At 52.1% G+C, this 20731-nt stretch overlaps 1 protein-coding gene across 1 annotated transcript in view; it reads left to right on the top strand.

Annotated features, from left to right (window-relative positions):
- The first annotated feature begins 409 nt into the window (after window positions 1-409).
- The window catches only part of LOC138278804 (E3 ubiquitin-protein ligase TRIM11-like), a 317121-nt gene continuing 296799 nt past the window's right edge, over window positions 410-20731 (top strand). Inside the window, exon 1 of the mRNA XM_069219317.1 lies at window positions 410-826. Coding sequence (XP_069075418.1) covers window positions 410-826 — 417 coding nt within the window. The remainder of the gene's footprint in view (window positions 827-20731) is intronic.

Below are 20731 nucleotides of genomic sequence, written 5' to 3'. Positions count from 1 at the left end.
GTGTCACATACAACCTCTCTCACATCTGATGTTTCACTCTGTAGACACCGTGTGCAACAGGCACCAGGGGGTGTCACTAGACCCTCTTTCATCTCTGATGTGTCACTCTCTAGACACCGTGTGCAGCAATTTCCTGAGGGTGTCACTACAACCTCTCACCTCTGATGTTTCACTCTGTAGACACTGTGTGCAGCAGTCACCTGAGGGTGTCGCATACAACCTCTCACATCTGTTGTTTTACTCTTGAAGTCTCTGTGTGCTGCATCCACCTGAGGATGATGCCACCTGCACTATTTCTCGTAATGAGCAGCTTATCACCTGTGTCAGACTTTGACTTCATTAGACCAAAGGTTGCTGTGATAAGATATTCCTGTCAGAGGGAGAGGACCCGGCACAGCTCGGGACAGACATGGCGGCTGCAGACCCCAGGGCCGAGCTGTTACAAGAAGTCACCTGCTCCGTCTGCAGGGAGCTGTACACTGACCCCGTGACCCTGGACTGCGGACACATCTTCTGCCTCTCCTGTCTCACCAGGTTCAAGGCCAGCAGGGACTTAGAGAAATGGTGCCCGGAGTGCAGACAGAGGTTTGACCTGGAGAAAGAACTGAAGCCCAATAAGAGATTAACAAATATGGTAGAAATGGTGACAAGACTGGATATAGCGCCCAGAGGGCCTGCCACAGAAGGTCTGTGTGAGGAGCACGGGGAGAGGCTGCTGCTCTTCTGTGAAACCGACGGCGGACTCCTCTGTTTGGTCTGTAGAGAGTCCCGGGCACACAGAGAGCACCGTGTGACCCCCACGAATGAAGCAGAGCAGGAGTACAAGGTAAGAGAACTGACAGTTGTATAGCGCCTGGAAGTCTGTGTGAGGAGCACGGGGAGAGGCTGCAGCTCTTCTGTGAAACCGACGGTGGGCTCCTGTGTGTGGTCTGTAGAGAGTCCCGGGCACACAGAGAGCACCGTGTGACCCTCATCAATGAGGCCCAACAGGAGTACAAGGTGAGAGGACTGGAGTCAGAATATAGTGCAGAGGGTCATGAGTGAGTAGACACACTCGTATAGCGCCCCTATCTCACTAAAGAGCTTCGAGGAGCTGAGCAGGACTGCAGAGTCAGAGGGTCAGAATCTGGAGCAGAGGTCAGTCACCCACAGTAGACTTGTCGCCTGATTGAACACTGTGGGCCTTGGGTGGACACTCCTGAAGTAGAGAAGGTCTTCCCACCATCAGTTCTCACTGTCTCTTGCTCCCACCTGTCTGGTCAGTAGTGACATAAAGACGCAGTGGGGTCCCTCAGGGGTCTGGTCGCATCTTCTTTGTGTGAAGCGCAGTCACCGCCGCTGCTTCCACCTGAGCTCTGAGGAGGCGCGTACGGAATAGTCACAGGGGCTCCAGGCGACCCTTGCACGGAGAAGGTCTGGGTGGGATGATAGTGCCGGGGCTTCTTGCACTTATGGGTAAAGCCAGTGCAGGCTCAGCTACTGTCCGGGGTCCGCATCAGGCTAATCGGGGTCTCCATTGCCTCCGTGCAGAACATTGTGTGCTGTGCCCTCAGGTCTGAGACCCTGGCCTAGGTACCTACTAACCACATGCTTGGCTAAGGTTCCCTAGTGTAGGCCACGCGGATGTGTCCTGTGTGCCTTGAGGCCAGGTCAGCCTCTGACCAGTGACTAACAAAACTGAGGGGGGCACACTGCACAGTACATGGAGGGACCACCACTCTGGACTCACTCAGGAGCTGTCAGGTGAGGGTACTGTGCTGAGGGGTCCACCTGGAGTTCGGGGCTGTGAGAAAATAGCCTCTTTTGGCCTTGTTACCCCCACTTTTGGCCTGTTGTGAGTGTATGTCAGGGTGTTTTCACTGTCTCACTGGGATCCTGATAGCCAGGCCTCAGTGCTCATAGTGAAAACCCTATGTTTTCAGTATGTTTGTTATGTGTCACTGGGACCCTGCCAGCCAGGACCCCAGTGCTCATAAGTGTGCCTGACTGTGTTACCTGTGTTATGACTAACTGTCTCACTGAGGCTCTGCTATCCAGAACCTCAGTGGTTATGCTCTCTCATTTCTTTCAAATTGTTACTAACAGGCTAGTGACCAATTTTACCAATTTACATTGGCTTACTGGAACACCCTTATAATTCCCTAGTATATGGTACTGAGGCACCCAGGGTATTGGGGTTCCAGGAGATCCCTATGGGCTGCAGCATTTCTTTTGCCCCCCCATGGGAGCTCTGACAATTCTTACACAGGCCTGCCACTGCAGCCTGAGTGAAATAATGCACACATTATTTCACAGCCATTTTACACTACACTTAAGTAACTTATAAGTCACCTATATGTCTAACCTTTACCTGGTAAAGGTTAGGTGCAAAGTTACTTAGTGTGTGGGCACCCCGGCACTAGCCAAGGTGCCCCCACATTGTTCATGGCAAATTCCCCGGACTTTGTGAGTGCGGGGACACCATTACACGCGTGCACTACATATAGGTCACTACCTATATGTAGCTTCACAATGGTAACTCCGAATATGGCCATGTAACATGTCTATGATCATGGAATTGCCCCCTCTATGCCATCCTGGCATAGTTGGCACAATCCCATGATCCCAGTGGTCTGTAGCACAGACCCTGGTACTGCCAAACTGCCTTTCCCTTGCCAAACTGCTGCTGCTGCCAACCCCTCAGACAGGTTTCTGCCCTCCTGGGGTCCAGCCAGGCTTGGCCCAGGATGGCAGAACAAAGGACTTCCTCTGAGAGAGGGTGTTACACCCTCTCCCTTTGGAAAATGGTGTGAAGGCAGGGGAGGAGTAGCCTCCCCCAGCCTCTGGAAATGCTTTCATGGGCACACATGGTGCCCATTTCTGCATAAGCCAGTCTACACCGGTTCAGGGACCCCTCAGCCCTGCTCTGGCACGAAACTGGACAAAGAAAAGGGGAGTGACCACTCCCCTGACCTGCACCTCCCCTGGGAGGTGCCCAGAGCTCCTCCAGTGTGCTCCAGACCTCTGCCATCTTGGAAACAGAGGTGCTGCTGGCACACTGGACTGCTGTGAGTGGCCAGTGCCAGCAGGTGACGTCAGAGACTCCTTCTGATAGGCTCCTTCAGGTGTTGCTAGCCTATCTTCTTTCCTAAGTAGCCAAACCCTCTTTTCTGGCTATTTAGGGTCTCTGCTTTGGGGAATTCCTTAGATAACGAATGCAAGAGCTCATCAGAGTTCCTCTGCATCTCTCTCTTCACCTTCTGCCAAGGACTCGAATGCTGACCGCGCTGGAAGCCTGCAAAACTGCAACAAAGTAGCAAAGACGACTACTGCAACTCTGTAACGCTGATCCTGCCGCCTTCTCGACTGTTTTCCTGGTGGTGCATGCTGTGGGGGTAGTCTGCCTCCTCTCTGCACTAGAAGCTCCGAAGAAATCTCCTGTGGGTCGACGGAATCGTCCCCCTGCAACCGCAGGCACCAAAGAACTGCATCACCGGTACCCTGGGTCTCCTCTCAGCACGACGAGCGAGGTCCCTTGAATCCAGCAACTCTGTCCAAGTGACTCCCACAGTCCAGTGACTCTTCAGTCCATGCTTGGTGGAGGTAAGTCCTTGCCTCCTACGCCAGACTGCATTTCTGGGAACCGCGACTTTTGCAGCTACTCCAGCCTCCGTGCACTTCCGGCGGAAATCCTTTGTGCACAGTCCAGCCTGGGTCCACGGTGCTCTAACCTGCATTGCACGACCTCCTAAGTTGTCCTCCGGTGGCGTGGGACTCCTTTGTGCAACTTCGGGTGAGCACCGTTTCACTCTACTTTGTAGTGCCTGTTCCGGCACTTCTGCAGGTGCTGCCTGCTTATGAGAGGGCTCCTTGTCTTGCTCGATGCCCCCTCTGTCCCCAGACGCAATTGGCGACATCGTGGTCCCTCCTGGGCCACAGCAGCATCCAAAAACCCTAACCGCACGATTTGCAGCTAGCAAGGCTTGTTGGCGGTCTTTCTTCATGAAAACACTTCTGCACAACTCTCCACGGCGTGGGGGATCCATCTTCCAAAGGGGAAGTCTCTAGCCCTTGTCGTTCCTGCAGAACCTTCAGCTTCTACTGTCCAGTAGCAGCTTCTTTGCACCCACAGCTGGCATTTCCTGGGCAGCTGCCCATCTCCGACTTGCTTGTGACTTTTGGACTTGGTCCCCTTGTTCCACAGGTACCCTCGACTGGAAATCCATTGTTGTTGCATTGCTGGTTTGTGTCTTTCCTGCAGAATTCCCCTATCACGACTTCTATGTCCTTTGGGGAACTTTAGTGCACTTTGCACTCACTTTTCAGGGTCTTGGGGTGGGCTATTTTTCTAACCCTCACTATTTTCTAATAGTCCCAGCGACCCTCTACAAGGTCACATAGGTTTGGGGTCCATTCGTGGTTCGCATTCCACTTTTGGAGTATATGGTTTGTGTTGCCCCTATCCCTAAGTGTCCCCATTGCATCCTATTGTAACTATACATTGTTTGCACTGTTTTCTAATACTATTACTGCATATTTTAGTATTGTGTACATATATCTTGTGTATATTTGCTATCCTCATCCTGAGGGTACACTCTGAGATACTTTGGCATATTGTCATAAAAATAAAGTACCTTTATTTTTAGTATATCTGTGTATTGTGTTTTCTTATGATATTGTGCATATGACACTTGTGGTACTGTAGGAGCTTCACTCGTCTCCTAGTTCAGCCTAAGCTGCTCTGCTAAGCTACCATTATCTATCAGCCTAAGCTGCTAGACACCCTATACACTAATAAGGGATACATGGGCCTGGTGCAAGGTGTAAGTACCCCTTGGTACTCACTACAAGCCAGTCCAGCCTCCTACAGGGGCCCCCTCCACACTGCGGGGGCTGTGGGGGCCTTTGTTACGCCACTGCCTCTGACCGGCTTAATTTCTTTATGACCTTCAAACCTGGCTTTTCACGAGAAGGTAGCCCCCCTGGGTCAGGTTCTGACAGCTGCATTATCAAGAGAATCGCAGATAAGAGTCCCAGGCTAGACATTGTAATTTTATTTGTATAGCACTTCCTACCCCTGATGTTTTACTCTGTAGACACTGTGTGCAGCAGTCACCTGAGGGTGTAACACAGAACCTCTCTCACCTCTGATGTTTCACTCTGTAGACACTGTGTGCAGCAGCAACATGAGGGTGTAACTACAACCTCTCTCTTCTGATGTTTTACTCTAGACACTGTGTGCAGCAGCGACCTGAGGGTGTCACATACAACCTCTCTCACCTCTGATGTTTCAATCTGTAGACACTGTGTGCAGCAGTCACCTGAGGGTCTCACTACAACCTCTCTCACCTCTATTGTTTTACTCTTGAAGTCACTGTCTGCTGCAGGCACTGAGGACCAATTACTCACCTTTTTTCTCTTGGTCGATGGGGGTCACTCTGCCACTTACCTTGTGGGTATCCTAGTTCCTCCAGCTCCCCTCTACTGATTCCACTTCCTTGGGTGGGGCCCCGACTTTCACATTCCACTTTCTTAGTATATGGTTTGGTCCCCCCCAGGCCTTCAGTATTGTCTATTGCTTTCACTGTTTTATATTGCATTTTAGGCTAATTCCTGACTGCTACTGTAATACAATAGAGTGTTTACTTACCTCCAGTTGGGGTATTGCCTTTACAGTATTTTAGTATTTGTGCCACTAAAATAAAGTACCACAGCTACCTCTAGAGAGCCTTGCTGCCTAGACACTGTCTACACCTCACTAATAGGGGATACCTGGACCTGGTATAAGGTGATAACACCATAGGTGCTCACCACAACCAGACCAGCTTCCTACAGTGTGTTATAGAGGTCACATGTCCTATACACTGAGCCTCAGAGAAGAGGCTGTAGAAGAACACAGCATATATCTGGCATCCCAAATGACACTGGTGAACCAACAGAGACACTTCCCAAGAGCATAAGAAGCATGTGTGGGTGTTCAGGGATCTTACACACATACGCCCATTGTTGCAGGGACTACATTTTATTGCCCATTTTGGCTTTCCCTCTTAGGTTAGCATCTTTTTAAGATCGTGGGATTTACGTGTTTTTATTAACTCGACAAAATGCCATGTACACATTTTATTTTTGTCAGACGTTCGTTGTCCTGTAGTCTGCACAGTTTGTGTTAGGGACAGCTACTGGAACACAACACCCTTGCTTGTTTTGTGCTCGTAGGAGACAACTCTTTTCCACTAGATTAACTGAGGTTGTTTTGTGCTTTCTGGTCTAGTCTGATAAGGCCGTTGTCTTGTTATTTAAACAATACCTGCTCTGAATTTAGTGAGAGGCACTTCACAACAGTGTTATCATGAAAACCTGGCAATGAGAAATGCTGCCTGACAGACCCTGTTGCCATCGAGACAGCTTTGCATGCCACGGTATGGGGTTAGATCATTCCAACTAATTCTGGCAGTGTGCTCTTTTTAGGACAGGACTCATAGCGCTAGGTAGGGGCAGCCTTAGGTGCAAAACAATATGGTTGAATTATTTGTATTTTTCACCATTCTAATAATGCTTATTACAATAAGTCTCATCTGTCTAACAATAGCCATTCAGGCCTGGACAATGCTCATGAGTGCACACAAGGACTAAAAAGACTTGGGGTCCTGGGCATTTTAAAGTGCTGGTGATGCAGCGTTTTTTCCCTTCACTGAACTAAAATGCTACTTATTAGGCGGGAACGGTGTTAATCCCCTAAGGAGTTTGTTGCTCCACAACTGGGTTTGCTCAAAATGTAAATCCAATATCAAATAGCATTTCAGCATTATATGTAAAGCACATTCGGCTTCAAAATAAACAATGACAAGTGCTATAATGAAAACCACAAAGATTTATTGAAAGTTCAATGGCATTACAGTCAGCAAGATCAATGGCAAATGTCAGTCAATCAATGTTCAATTGATAGCAAGAAGCTTAGAATAAAGTGCAACTGATGAAATAGCAGAGTATATTAGAACTCAGCTCAGTTTATAAAGCAGAAATCTGACTGACAGAGTGTTGCCTTCTAAAGATCAAGGGAGAGTGACCCCAATCCTTTGGTAACACTCATTTTATAGGCTGAAATACATTAAGCTTCATACATTTGGTGTGAATGTGCACAGGCCTAGGGATCCCAGCAAATCATGTGAAGGAAAGAACAATAGTTTAAAAACAGATTTGTCAGCAGCATCCCCCAGATTCATATAATGGGGTTCCCATCCCCATTGCTCCTGACACTTTATAGTCAGTCCAAATGTTGTTACTGTCAAGGTTACGTTCTCATAAGAATAGCATCATTGTCCCAATAAATGTGACCCTGGGAAAACATTAACTTTTCTAATGCAGCATGAAAGCGAAGCTGAAGAACGAAGCGTTGTACATGATAGAATGACATTGTGTTCTACTTCTCTCCCTCTACTCACCTCTCATCGGCCCCTCTCAAAAAACTGACTACTCGTCACCCTACTGCTCTCCCTCTACACACCTCTCATCGGCTCCTCTCAAAAAATGACTACCTGTCACCCTACCACTCTCTCTATACTCACCTCTCATCGGCCCCTCTCAGTAGATTCCTACTCTTCGCCCTACTCCTCCCCCTCTACTCACCTCTCATTATCTCCTCTCAGTAGGTGCCTACTCCTCATTCTACTCCTCTCCACCTACTCACCTCTCATGGCTCCCCCTTAGTGTACTCATGACCCTACTCCTCTCCATCTACTCACCTCTCATCACTCCCTCTCAGTAGATGCCTACTCAGCACCCTACTGCTATTTCCTGTACTCACCTCTCATCACCCCGTTAGACCTGGCATCCTCAGGGTGATGTTTCCCCAGATGTTTTTCCTTTTACCTCCTGTTTTGCTGATTCTCTTTTTGTTGGCTTGTAGTGCATATGCTTCTCCCCTAAACATGTTTATGATTTGTGTACATCTGATTAACATATTTAGTTTAATGATAAGTCCCTCGTAAAGTGGTATGTCATGTACCCAGGGCCTGTAGGTTAAATGATACTAGTGGCTGCATCACTGATTGTGCCACCCACAGAAGTAGCCTTCAAATCTGTCTCAGGCCTGCCATTGCAGGACATGTGTGTGCAGCTTACTGGCACTTCCACTTGGCTTTTAAAATGACTTGCCAAGTCATTAACTCAGCTTTTATCACATATCAGTTACCCCTAAGGTAAGCCCGGATTATCCCTAAGTATAGGATGCTATGTAAGTAAAGGATAGGACATGTACTTTTATTCTTTACATCTCCTGGTATTGAAAAACAGCCTAATTAATTTTTCACTACTGTGAGGCCGTCCGCTCTCATAGGTTAGCATTTGGAATTTCCTTATTATTGCCTTATACCTTCTTAAGTGGTAGTTCCTGTTAGAAATGGGGTCTTTGGTTGGCAGGCAGGTTACCCCCTGTCCAAGCAAGGACTCTCACTCTAGTCAGGGTAAGTCACACACAATCCAAATTATCCTGTGCCTACCCTCTGGTAGCTTGGCACTGAGCAGTCAGGCTTAACTTAGAAGGCAATGGGTAAAGTATTTGTGCAATAAAGCATACAATAACACAATATAGCACCACAAAAATACATCACACAGTGTGTAGAAAAATATATAGGTGGTCATTCCAACCCTGGCGGTCGGTGTTAAAGCGGCGGCCAACCCGCCAACAGGCTGGCGGTTAAAAAAATTGAATTCCGACCCTGATGGTAACCGCCAACAGAGACCGCGACATCAACACTCCGACCGCCATGGCGGAACAAACAAACAGCGCGGCGGTCACCGCCAACAGACAGGCGGCAGACAATGTACCGCCCACCCTATCACAACTCACCAATCTGCCACCTTTTCCGGGGCGGGAGCCCCGCCGATAAAAACACGGCGGAAACAGACAATCCTAACGGAAAACGCTCACCTCCATACACCCCACGAGGAATCTGGACAGCATGGAACCGGAACTCCACGTCCTCCCAGCTCTTGTCTTCCTGCTCCTCTACCAGGAGCACGAACGGCGCTGCAGAAGACACCAGTGAGTACTGCACCTACGACACAGGGGAGGGGGGAGGCAAAAAATTACGGGCACACACATACGCGACACACCCACCCCCACCCACTACAACGCATAGAAATACATCACTGTTACAACCCCCAAACCCCCCCGAAAGAATGCTAAGACAAAAGGAAATGATCATAAACAGTTGAATATATTGTAGAAAGGAATTAAAAAAATATCACATATGTCAAACAATTATATACAAAATATTTACAAGTCCGGTAGTGTTTCCTGACATTGTCCGTGGACCACTGGGCCCAATTCACATGGGCAAGGCCCACACGAGAAACCTGACCAAAACGGAGAGAACACTGCAGGGGCATCAGATCGAAAAACTACAGGCACCACAGGGGGAAGGGAAGGGGGGGCACCTCAGCCACATGAGTACACGACGCCAGATCCACGAGGGGCCTCCATGGCCACTGTCCCATCCTGGGGAGTGCAAAGCCACAGTCTCACAAGTCTCTACAGTGGTTGGGTTGCCCACTGGGCCATCCTGGGGAGTGCAAAGCCACAGTCTCAAAAGTCCATACAGTGGGTGGCCTGCCCACTGGGCCATCCTGGGAAGTGCAAAGCCACAGTCTCAAAAGTCCATACAGTGGGTGGCCTGCCCACTGGGCCATCCTGAGGAGTGCAAAGCCACAGTCTCAAAAGTCCATACAGTGGGTGGCCTGCCCACTGGGCCATCCTGGGGAGTGCAAAGCCACAGTCTCAAAAGTCCATACAGTGGGTGGCCTGCCCACTGGGCCATCCTGGGGAGTGCAAAGCCACAGTCTCAAAAGTCCATACAGTGGGTGGCCTGCCCACTGGGCCAACCTGGGGAGTGCAAAGCCACAGTCTCACAAGTGGATTACAGACTCCACTGGTACTGGAGGAGGCATGGTGGCCAGAGTGCATCGTGCAGCCCTGCCCGATACAGATCCGGGCCTGCCCCTTCTGTCAATGGGCCAGCTGTGCTTGACTTGAAGGGCCCTGTTCAGCGGTGCAGAGACGGCGGTGCCCAGCGGAGCGGTGCTTGAGAAGAAGGGCCCAGCGGAGAGGTGCTTGAGATGAAGGGCCCAGCGGAGCGGTGCAGAGACGGCGGTGCCCAGCGGAGCGGTGCTTGAGATGAAGGGCCCAGCGGAGCGGTGCTTGAGATGAAGGGCCCAGCGGAGAGGTGCTTGAGATGAAGGGCCCAGCGGAGCAGTGCAGAGACGGCGGTGCCCAGCGGAGCGGTGCTTGAGATGAAGGGCCCAGCGGAGTGGTGCTTGAGATGAAGGGCCCAGCGGAGAGGTGCTTGAGATGAAGGGCCCAGCGGAGAGGTGCTTGAGATGAAGGGCCCAGCGGAGCGGTGCTTGAGATGAAGGGCCCAGCGGAGAGGTGCTTGTGACGGCGGTCCCCAGCGGAGCGGTGCTGGAGACGGCGGTGCCCTGTTCAGCGGTGCTTGTGACGGCGGGGCCCTGTTCAGCGGTGCTTGTCACGGCGGGGCCCTGTTCAGCGGTGCTTGTGACGGCGGTCCCCAGCGGAGCGGTGCTGGAGACGGTGGTGCCCTGTTCAGCGGTGCTTGTGACGGCGGGGCCCTGTTCAGCGGTGCTTGTGACGGCGGGGCCCTGTTCAGCGGTGTTTGACGTGTTCCCAGGGAACCAGATCGGGACAATATTTCCCGCTCAGTCGCCATCCGACCTTTCGCTTGCGGGGCCCTCCTGTGCTGGAGTCCTGGGCCTGTGGGTGTCCTCCTTCACACCTGAAATGGGGCTGGTGGGGCCCTCCTGGGCAGCTCGCCTGCTGCCGGACTTGTCCGCCCTGCTGCCCTTGCCCTCCTTGGACGATGATCTGGGGCCCTTGCCTCCCTTTGTGGATGTGGCAGGTGACGGTGCCAGGGTAGTGTCTTTGGGGGCTGCCGTCTCAGACCTCTCGCGCCGACCTTTTTTGGTTCTTTTCCCAGGGGGTGGGCTGGCTGTCCCCTTGCTGCTGGCCGATGTTGCTGCCCTAGGAGCTGGTGGACTCCAATAGCCCTTGACTATGCTCCTTGTAGGTGCAGGGCTTGTGGAGGATGAGGTGCTCTTTGGACTCTTACGAGATGGAGGGGGTGGGTCAGGTGATGCAAAGAGGTTAATTTTGGAGAGGAAAAACTTTTTAGGAGCAGTGGGAAGGGTAGGTGCATGGGTATGGGAGTGGAGGAAGAGGATGTGGTTGTAGGAGAGTCAAGTGTGCTGGCTTTGGATGCAGGTGCTAGTGATGGAGGCTGTCGTGAGGTGATGGCTGTTGGGTGGGTGGCTGCCTGCGTTTGTGTGGTTTGGAAGAGGGGGTGACAGACACACTGGGAGAGGACACAGGGGACGTGTAAATGGCAGTGGGGGTGGTGACTGCACGTGTGCGGTGTGTTCTGGTGGGTGTGCTGGTGATGGACGTACTGGCTGATGGTGGGGTGCATGCAGGTGTGAGTGGAGACGTCACAGGGAGGGAGGAGGGAGACGAGGAGGAGGGGGACACAGAGGAGGCAGTGGCTGTTGGCGTGTCTGCATGTGGATGTTGCTTGTGTGAATGCTTGTGGGATGTGAGGTGCTTATGTCTGGATGAGCTGACCTTGGGTGTTGAGGTGTGTGCAGGCTGGTCTGTAGGTGTGGCTGGGATTGGCAGAGGAACAGGGGAGTGGGACTTGGTGGAGGGAGTTGGAGGAGGGAGGCTAGAGACAGGGACAATGGCTGCCGTCAGTGCTGAGGCCAGAGTCTGGAACGATCGCTGATGGACAGCCTGACCCGAATGAATGCCCTCCAGGTATGCATTGCTCCGGTGCACCTCCCTTTCTACACCCTGGATAGCATTCAAAAGGGTAGACTGCCCAACAATGAGCGTCCTCAGGAGGTCAATGACCTCCTCACTGAGGGCAGCAGGGGTAACTGGGGCAGGGCCTGAGGTGCCTGGGGCGAAGGAGATGCCCGCCTTCCTGGCCGAGCGGGCACGGGGCGAACGCTGAGGGGCTGCTTGGAGGGCAGGGATGGTGCGCTGGGTGGCGGCTGTACCTGTTGTAGCGGTGGGCACGGATGTTGCCGCCACCACAAGGGAGCTCCCTTCCGAGGACGTGTCACTGACGTCTCCACGGGTCCCCGTTGTGGAGCTCCCCTCGCCCTCCGTCTCACTGGTGAACTCGGAGTCGGTTGCATGGCCCTCCGGGGCCATGTGAGATGCAGCTCCCTCGAGCTCCGATGCCACTTCTCCTCCGCCTGATGATGCTGATGCACACATGAACAGGAAGACCAACAAAAGGGGGGGGGGAGAAATAAAGACATGTTGAGTGCATGCATTGGCGACACCGTTGGCGGAGAGGACAGACACAGAAGCCCCCTGCACTACGCCGCGCACTCGGTGTACACTACTCAATTATTGTTACTTGGCCTACAAATCTATGGACGACAACTGCACACATAGGTGACCAAGGGCCATGGATAGCTGTAGTTAGCACCCAACAGAGGTGGGGGGCGGGGGCACAGGGCCATGCCGTACGGAGGGGCCTAGCCTACAGAAAACGCCCTGGCCTAGAGATAGCCACAGCCCTCCTCCCCCACCCAGACGCCTTCACTGTGCGCTAATATGGCAGAATTTGCTGGTACTCAACCCCTTGTGTCTGCTGTGATGTCCTCACGCGCCCATCCAAATCGGGGTAGGCCACCGCCAGGATCCGGGACATCAGGGGGGTCAATTGCCGTGTGGCACCCCTCTTAGGTTGGGAGGCCATCCCCAGCAGAGCCTCAGTGGTCTTTCGGGTCCCGCGGCGGATGTCCTCCCACCTCTTGCGGCAGTGGGTGCCCCGTCTGTTGTGGACCCCCAGGGCCCGGACGTCCTTGGCGATGGCACGCCAAATGTCGATCTTCTGATGGGCGCTGACCTATGTGACATGTACAGGGGGGGGAAAAAACAAATCATCACTTTTCTGCATGTTCGATGTGAGTGGCCCCCCCTCCCCTACCTTGCCATATGGCACATGCTCTCATCTGTCGTGCGATGCAGACCTGATGTCACCCATCCGCCAACCCACAGGGATTCCCCCTCTGGTGCAGGTTCTGTCAGTACTCCATTTTTTGGCAAGTGGATCATTCCAAACAACAGTGGCCATTTCATCAGGGATGTCTCAGCCTATGTTTTCAAAGGTGTTGTCCAGAGTGTTGTCTGCCCTGCTGAAATACATGAGGAGCTACATTGTTTTCCCTGAGGTGGGCGATTTGGCTACAGTGAAGGGTGATTTCTATGCTCTTGGACATATTCCCAACATCACTGGTGCCATTGATGGGACCCATGTGGCTTTGGTTCCCCCCAGAGAAAGTGAACAGGTGTACAGGAATCGGAAAAGTTATCATTCGATGAATGTGCAGGTGGTCTGTTTGGCTGACCAGTACATCTCCCATGTAAATGCTAAGTTCTCTGGGTCAGTGCATGACGCGTACATCATGCGAAATAGCAGCATCCCTTACGTGATGGAACAGCTACAGAGACACCGTGTATGGCTATTGGGGGACTCTGGTTACCCCAACCTGTCGTGGCTACTGACCCCAGTGAGGAATCCCAGGACCAGGGCAGAGGAACGGTACAATGAGGCCCATGGGCGTACTAGGAGGGTGATCGAGCGGACCTTCGGCCTTTTGAAGGCCAGGTTTAGGTGCCTGCATATGACAGGTGGATCCCTAATGTACTCACCAAAGAAGGTGTGTCATATCATCGTGGCCTGCTGTATGCTTCACAATCTGGCTTTGCGACGCCAGGTGCCTTTCCTGCAGGAGGATGGTCCAGATGGTGGTGTTGTGGCAGCGGTGGAACCTGTGGAGAGTGAAGAGGAGGAAGACGACGGAGACGACACAGACAACAGGGACAGAGTGATACAACAGTATTTTCAATAACACACAGGTAAAAATCAACTCCGCCTTTTTACACTTACTTATACTCTCCTGCCTCTCTACTGTCTGTCCTATTCCCCCAGTGTATGTTAACTGAGTTGTGACTTTCCCTTCCAATTTCAGAGATGTGGCCCCCGCAGCGTGACCTCTGCTTTGTTTACCCATGGACTACAGCTGTGTGACAGTGGTATGTTCTCATCACTGTGTAACTGGACAATTTAGTAGCATTAGCTTTAATACATGTGTTCACAATACAGGCAGACTCCAGATTTCTTTTGTGCAATAAGTGTTTTTATTAAAGTGCTAGATTTTGGGACATCTTTGAAAATGGGTGATGGGTGATGGTGGAGGAATGTCCATGGCAGAGTCCAGGTTTTCAGTCACACAGGAGCATTGTCCATATGCCTGTGGAAAGATGGAGCTGGGGCTGTTTAAGGTTGGACAGGGTGACAATGTGGGGCAGTGGGATGACATCAGGGGGTATCCTTTGCTGGCGGGGGTCTTGACATCCTACTCTGTCTTCTTACGAGATCTCAGGGCCCGCTTGCGGGGTGGTTCTTCTTCTGCAGGAGGTGGGGTTCTGGTGGCCTGTTGTTGTGTGGGGGCCTCCTGTCCACTAGCGCCGGCGGAGGTTGTAGCCTGTTCTTGGTCCATGCTAGTGACAGGGGCCCTTTGTGGTGCCACATGGTCCCGCAATGTGGTGACAATCATGTTGAGAGCCACGACGATGGTGCCCATTGCGGAACTGATGCTTCGTAGTTCTTCCCTGAACCCCCTAAACTGTTCCTCCTGCAGTACCTGGATCTCCTGGAACCTGGCCAGTACCGTCGCCATCGTCTCCTGGGAGCGGTGGTATGCTCCCATGATGGAGGAGAGGGCCTCGTGGAGAGTGGGTTCCCTGGGCCTGTCCCCCCCCTGTCGCACAGCAGCCCTCCCAGTTCCCCTGTTTCCCTGGGCCTCCGTCCCCTGGACCGTGTGCCCACTACCACTGCCCCCAGGTCCCTGTTGTTGTTGGGGTGGTGGGTTAACCTGGGTGCCCTGTAGTGGTGGACACACCGCTGATTGACGTATCCTGGAGACAGAGGCATGGGCCCGCTGGGTGGGAGCTGTGCTGGTGTTCCCAGAGGGGGTTGGGTCTGGTGTGGCCTGTGGCTGTGTGAGGGGAACCGACTGTCCCGAGGTCCCCGATGGTCCGGGCTGGTCATCTGGGTCCAGGGAGACAGAGCTGCTGTCATCACTGGTGGCCTCTTCTGGGGGTGGGATGGACATTTCTGGACCCTCCTGGGCGGTGTGGTGGCGTTCGGGTCCTGCAGGGGTATAGAGGTATGGTTATTGCTTCAGTGTGTGCCATATCGGTCAATGGGTGGGTTCCCGTGTACCCCAGTGCTGGCATTCCTGTGTGGGGGCTTTTGTGAGGGTGGCTTGTGGGGAGATGTGTATGTGCAGTGGGCATGCTTTGGTGATGGGTGTCCATGCTTAGTGGACGCATGCAGGGCTAGGTGTTGGGATGGGTGGGTTGTGATGGTGAGACATTTGCAGGGAATAGGTGTGATGGGGTGGGGGTGAGGGTGGGGGTATGCTTTGGGATGCAGGTGGGGTGGGGGGATGAAGTATTGAAGATTTGACTTACCAGAGTCCATTTCTCCGCCAACTCCTGCGAGGCCGTCAGGATGCAGGATGTGCAAGACTTCCTCCTCCCATGCTGTAAATTCGGGGGGAGGAGGTGGGGGTCCGCCGCCAGTCTTCTGCACGGCGATGTTGTGCCTTGATACCATGGAACGCACCTTCCCCCGTAGGTCGTTCCAGCGCTTCCTGATGTCGTCCCTATTTCTGGGATGCTGTCCCACAGCGTTGACCCTGTCGACTATCCTTTGCCATAGCTCCATCTTCCTGGCAATGCTGGTGTGCTGCACCTGTGTCCCGAAGAGCTGGGGCTCTACCCGAACTATTTCCTCCACCATGACCCTGAGTTCTTCGTCTGAGAACCGGGGGTGTCTTTGGGGTGCCATAGAGTGGTGTGGATGAGGTGTGGGGTGGAGTATGTGTTGGTGAGTGTGGTGAGTGTGGTGGTGTGTGTTGTTTTGTGCGTGGATAGTGTGTGGGTGATGGTTTAGTGTGCCTCTGTGTGATGGTGTCCTCTATTCGGTGCTGTCTCTCTCTGGGCTTCGTCTCTGATTTTTGGTCGTAGGGGTTTGTGGGTGATGTGGGTGTGTGTTTTATATAGTATTGGGTGTGTGGGAGTGTTGTTTGTATGTGTATCAGGTGTGCGTATTTCGAATTGTCCAATGTGGTAGTGTTTTGTTCATGTGTGTGTATTTCGACTGCGGCGGTGTGTACCGCCAATGGAATACCGCGGTTGAAAGACCGCCGCGTGGATTCGTGGGTCGTAATGGCATGGGCGTATTTTTGTTGGCGTGACGGTGGAGGTTTGGTCATCGCCGCTTTCCCGCTGGCCGTTGGTGTGGCGGACTTTTGTTGGAGTCGGGTTTTTGGCGGTTTGCCTGCTGCGGGTAAGAATGACCGTGGCGGTTTACCGCGGCGGTGTTATAGCGGTCTTCTGACCAGCGGTAAGCGCATTTTACCGCGGAGGTTGGAATGAGGGCCATAATATTTATCTGGATATTAGCAGGTCAAAACGATCAAGGATGCAATAAGTAAATGTAGAGATATCTCTGAAAAGAGATATAAAGGGTCTTAGGTCTTTTAAAAGCAAACAAAGGCCCTCATTTCAACTTTGGCGGGCGGCGGAGGCCGCCCGCCAAAGTTGCGCGGACAGAATACCGCCACGCGGTCAAAAGACCGCCTCGGGTATTCTGTGTTTCCCGCTGGGCGGGCGGGCGACCGCCTTAAGGCCGCCCGCCCGCCCAGCGGGAAACCACCTTCCATGAGGATGCCGGCTCCGAATGGAGCCGGAGGAGTGGAAGGTGTGTGACGGGTGCAGTAGCACCCGTCGCGCTTTTCAGTGTCTGCAATGCAGACTCTGAAAAGCAAAGTGGGGCCCTGTTAGGGGGCCCCTGCAGTGCCCATGCCATGGGCATGGACACTGCAGGGGCCCCCAGGGGCCCCACGACACCCGTTCCCGCCAGCCAGGTTCTGGCGGTTTAAACCGCCAGAGACAGGCTGGCGGGAAGGGGGTCGGAATCCCCATGGCGGCGCAGCATGCTGCGCCGCCATGGAGGATTCCCCTGGGCAGCGGGAAACTGGCGGGAGACCGCCAGTTTCCCGTATCTGACCGCGGCTGTACAGCCGTGGTCAGAATGCCCAGGGAGCCACCGCCGGCCTGTCGGCGGTGCTCCCACGGCCCTCCACCCTGGCAGATTGAATCCGCCAGGGTTGGAATGAGGGCCAAAGTCTCTTTTTAGCACAAAGTACCTGGTTAGTGTGAAAAATCTCTGCAATGGGCCATCGATTTCTCAGGCCGCACACAGTGATGCGTCGTTTAGTTTCCACGCAGGGATGGCTGTGCGTCGATTTCCGGCACTCGGTCGTGGGTCCTCTTCGGGTTGCGGGGTTTTCAAACGCCCCGGGGTCTGTGCATGGAATCCTGGGCTTGTGGAGTCGAAGTTACGGTCGCAACGCAGGTGCCGCGTCGATCTTCTCCTTGCGAAGTTGAGCTGCATCGTTCTGGTTATGTGTGCAGTGAATTTCTCACCACGGGGCAGGCTGTGCGTCGTTTTTAGCAAGCTGTGCATAAAACTTTCACCACACAAGGGGTCCAGTTGGAAGAGAGAAGTCTTTTTGGTCCTGAGACTTCAGGGAACAGGAGGCAAGCTCTATCCAAGCCCTTGGAGAGCACTTCTTCACCACAGCCAGGGAGCAGCAAGGCAGGAGGGCAACAGCAAGGCAGCAGTCCTTCACAGAAAGCAGTCAGGTGAGTCCTTTGGGCAGCCAGGCAGTTCTTCTTGGCAGGATGCAGGTTCTTGTTACAAGTTTCTTCTCCAGGAAGTGTCTGAGTTGGAAGGGGCAGAGGCCCTGTTTATATACCCGAATGTGCCTTTGAAGTGGGGGAGACTTCAAGGAGTGGTTTAGAAGTGCACCAGGTTCCCTTTCAGTTCAATCCTGTCTGCCAGGGTCCCATCAGGGGGTGTGGCAGTCCTTTCTGTGAGAGCAGGCCCTCCACCCTCCCAGTCCAGGAAGACCAATTCATAATGCAGATGTATGCAAGTGAGGCTGAGTATCCTGTGTTTGGGGTGTGTCTGAGTGAATGCACAAGGAGCTGTCAACTAAACCCAGCAAGATGTGGATTGTAAGGCACAGAAAGATATAAGTGCAGAGAAATGCTCACTTTCTAAAAGTGACATTTCTAAAATAGTAATATTAAGTCCAACTTCACCAGTCAGCAGGATTTTATATCACCATTCTGGCCATACTAAGTATGACCTTCCTACTCCTTTCAGATCAGCAGCTACCACTCAAAAATATATGAGGACAGCCCCAATGTTAGCCTATGAAGGGAGCAGGCCTCACAGCAGTGTAAAAACGAATTTGGGAGTTTTACACTACCAGGACATGTAAACTACATAGGTACATGTCCTGCCTTTTGCCTACACAACCCGATGCCTTATGGGTTACCTAGGGCATACCTTAGGGGTGCCTTATATGTAGAAAAAGGGGAGTTTTAGGCTTGGCAAGTACTTTTAAATGGCAAGTCAAATTGGCAATGAAACTGCACACACAGGCCTTGCAATGGCAGGCCTGAGACAAGGTTAAGGGGCTACTTAAGTGGGTGGCACAACCAGTGCTGCAGGTCCACTAGACACATTTAATCCACAGGCCCTGGGCACATATAATGCAATTTACTAGGGACTTATAAGTAAATTAAATAGTCCAATTGGGTATGATCCAATGTTACCATGTTTAAAGGGAGAGAGCATATGCACTTTAGCACTGGTTAGCAGTTGTAAAGTGTGCAGTGTCTAAAAACCAGCAAAAACAGTGTCCAAAAAGTGGAGGGAGGCAGGCAAAAAGTTATGGGTAACCACCACAAGGCTGTCAGATCTAACAATTCCTGATAAGAGAGGAGTAGCTTTTTAATGTTTTATATCTTTGGAATGGTGATGATACATCCTACTTACTGATGAAGTTGGATTTAACATTACTGTTTCAGGAATGCCACTTTTAGAGACTGGGCATTTCTCTGCACTTAACTGCTCTGTGTGCCTGGCAGCCTTTCTCTAGTACACATCTGGGCTGGGCTGAGTGACAGCTACATTTGAGCATTCCCTCCAGACAACCACAACACAGGACACTCAACTGCATCTACATTCTGATGGGTCTTCCTGGACAGAGAGGAATGGGAGGGGCTGACACTTACACTTTAATAGGTAGTGCCCTGTCCACACCCAAAGGGCTGGTTACCCCCATCAGCATCCTGGCAGACAGGACTGGATTGAGAGGGATCCTTATGGACTTCAGAGAACGCCTTTTAAGTCACCAGCGAAGGCACTTTTGGGTGTAAGTACTGGGCCTCTAACACCCTAAAATCAGTCACTGTGTTGAACTTGTAACCTGACACTGCTGGGACTATATCTGCACATTGCCAGAAGGACTGCTGTGCTGCCAGGAGTGACAGCTACTTTGCTAACTGCTTTGCTGTGTTGGCCTGGTGCTTGCTGTGTGCTGGGCTGCAGGAGGGATTGCCACTCTGTGACCCTCCTTGTTGTCCTGGCCTGCTGCCTGCTACGTTTTTGCTGTGTTGAACAATAAGTGTTCTCTAAAGGCTTGTTGTTTTGCCCCCGTTAATTCACAGGCTCATGAAAAACTTTACCTTACTCCTGCCGTGAGGGCTCTGCCACTTCTGAGGTGGGCAGCCCAAACTTGACATAGATCAGATGGGGCTGATCGCTATAACCTGCAAAGGACCAGCGGTGTTATGGTGGACCTATAACAATTTCTGACGCCGGTCAGCGCTCTGTGCCGATCCAGATCATCATGCCTGATCCCCAGCGGGTCTCTGGTGAGCTCCCAAAGTGCTGGTGCCTTTCCCAAGATCGAGCGTCCTGGGAGGTTGGAACATGCCACAGCGTTGTAGGAAACCCTCTCACTGGTAGCCCGCCAGTTTGCCTTGACAACTGGAGCTGCACCTGCATTGACGAGTCATCTGCCAACCCTTGGGAGCAGGATTACGGCTTTGCGCCAACACTGGCAGCTTTGTGAATCTCCTTTTGGGCAGTGGATCACCGAGTCTGGTCCTTCAACAGCCCAGCGTGGTCCAATTCCATCCCCGTGGCTTCAGGAAAGAGCATTTGTAAGGAGACGAGACCCAGGAGGTCTCTACAGTTGACCAGCGTGATATCATGGGCATCTGTGTGTGATGCAGACGTACTGGTCTACAGAGACCGACAGGAAACCTGCTAAATTCAAGATTTGAGAGCATTTTGCTTTGCCCTCCCATGTTGAGAAAGTCGTTTAATTTGCACTAACACTACATAAAGAATCTAAAAGAAGCAAACATGTTTTTAAGCAGTGTTTACTTTATGAATGTAACGTGATAACTTGAGAAATACTCATTAGAGTTTTAACGTTTTGGTCTCGTTTTCTTCAGAATATAATAAGCTATATCTCAAAACTTGTGGGGTATTTTTGTGGTGTATTCATTGTGTTACTGTGTGTGTATGTGTGCTACATAAATACTTTACACATTGTCTCTTATGATAAGCCTACCTGCCCTGTGACAAGCTACCAGAGGGTTAGCACAGGTTATCTCAGTTTTGTATCTAGCTTACCTTGACTAGAGTGGTGGGTTCTGTCTGACCTGGGTGCATAACCCCATATTTCTATAGGATGACAATACAGAACCTCAACGGGGTCAAGTACA

Source organism: Pleurodeles waltl, unplaced genomic scaffold (genome assembly GCF_031143425.1).
Source record: "Pleurodeles waltl isolate 20211129_DDA unplaced genomic scaffold, aPleWal1.hap1.20221129 scaffold_59, whole genome shotgun sequence".
Taxonomy (NCBI): domain Eukaryota; kingdom Metazoa; phylum Chordata; class Amphibia; order Caudata; family Salamandridae; genus Pleurodeles; species Pleurodeles waltl.
Note: the sequence above shows the minus strand (reverse complement) of the source record. Positions and strands in the feature narration are given on the sequence as shown.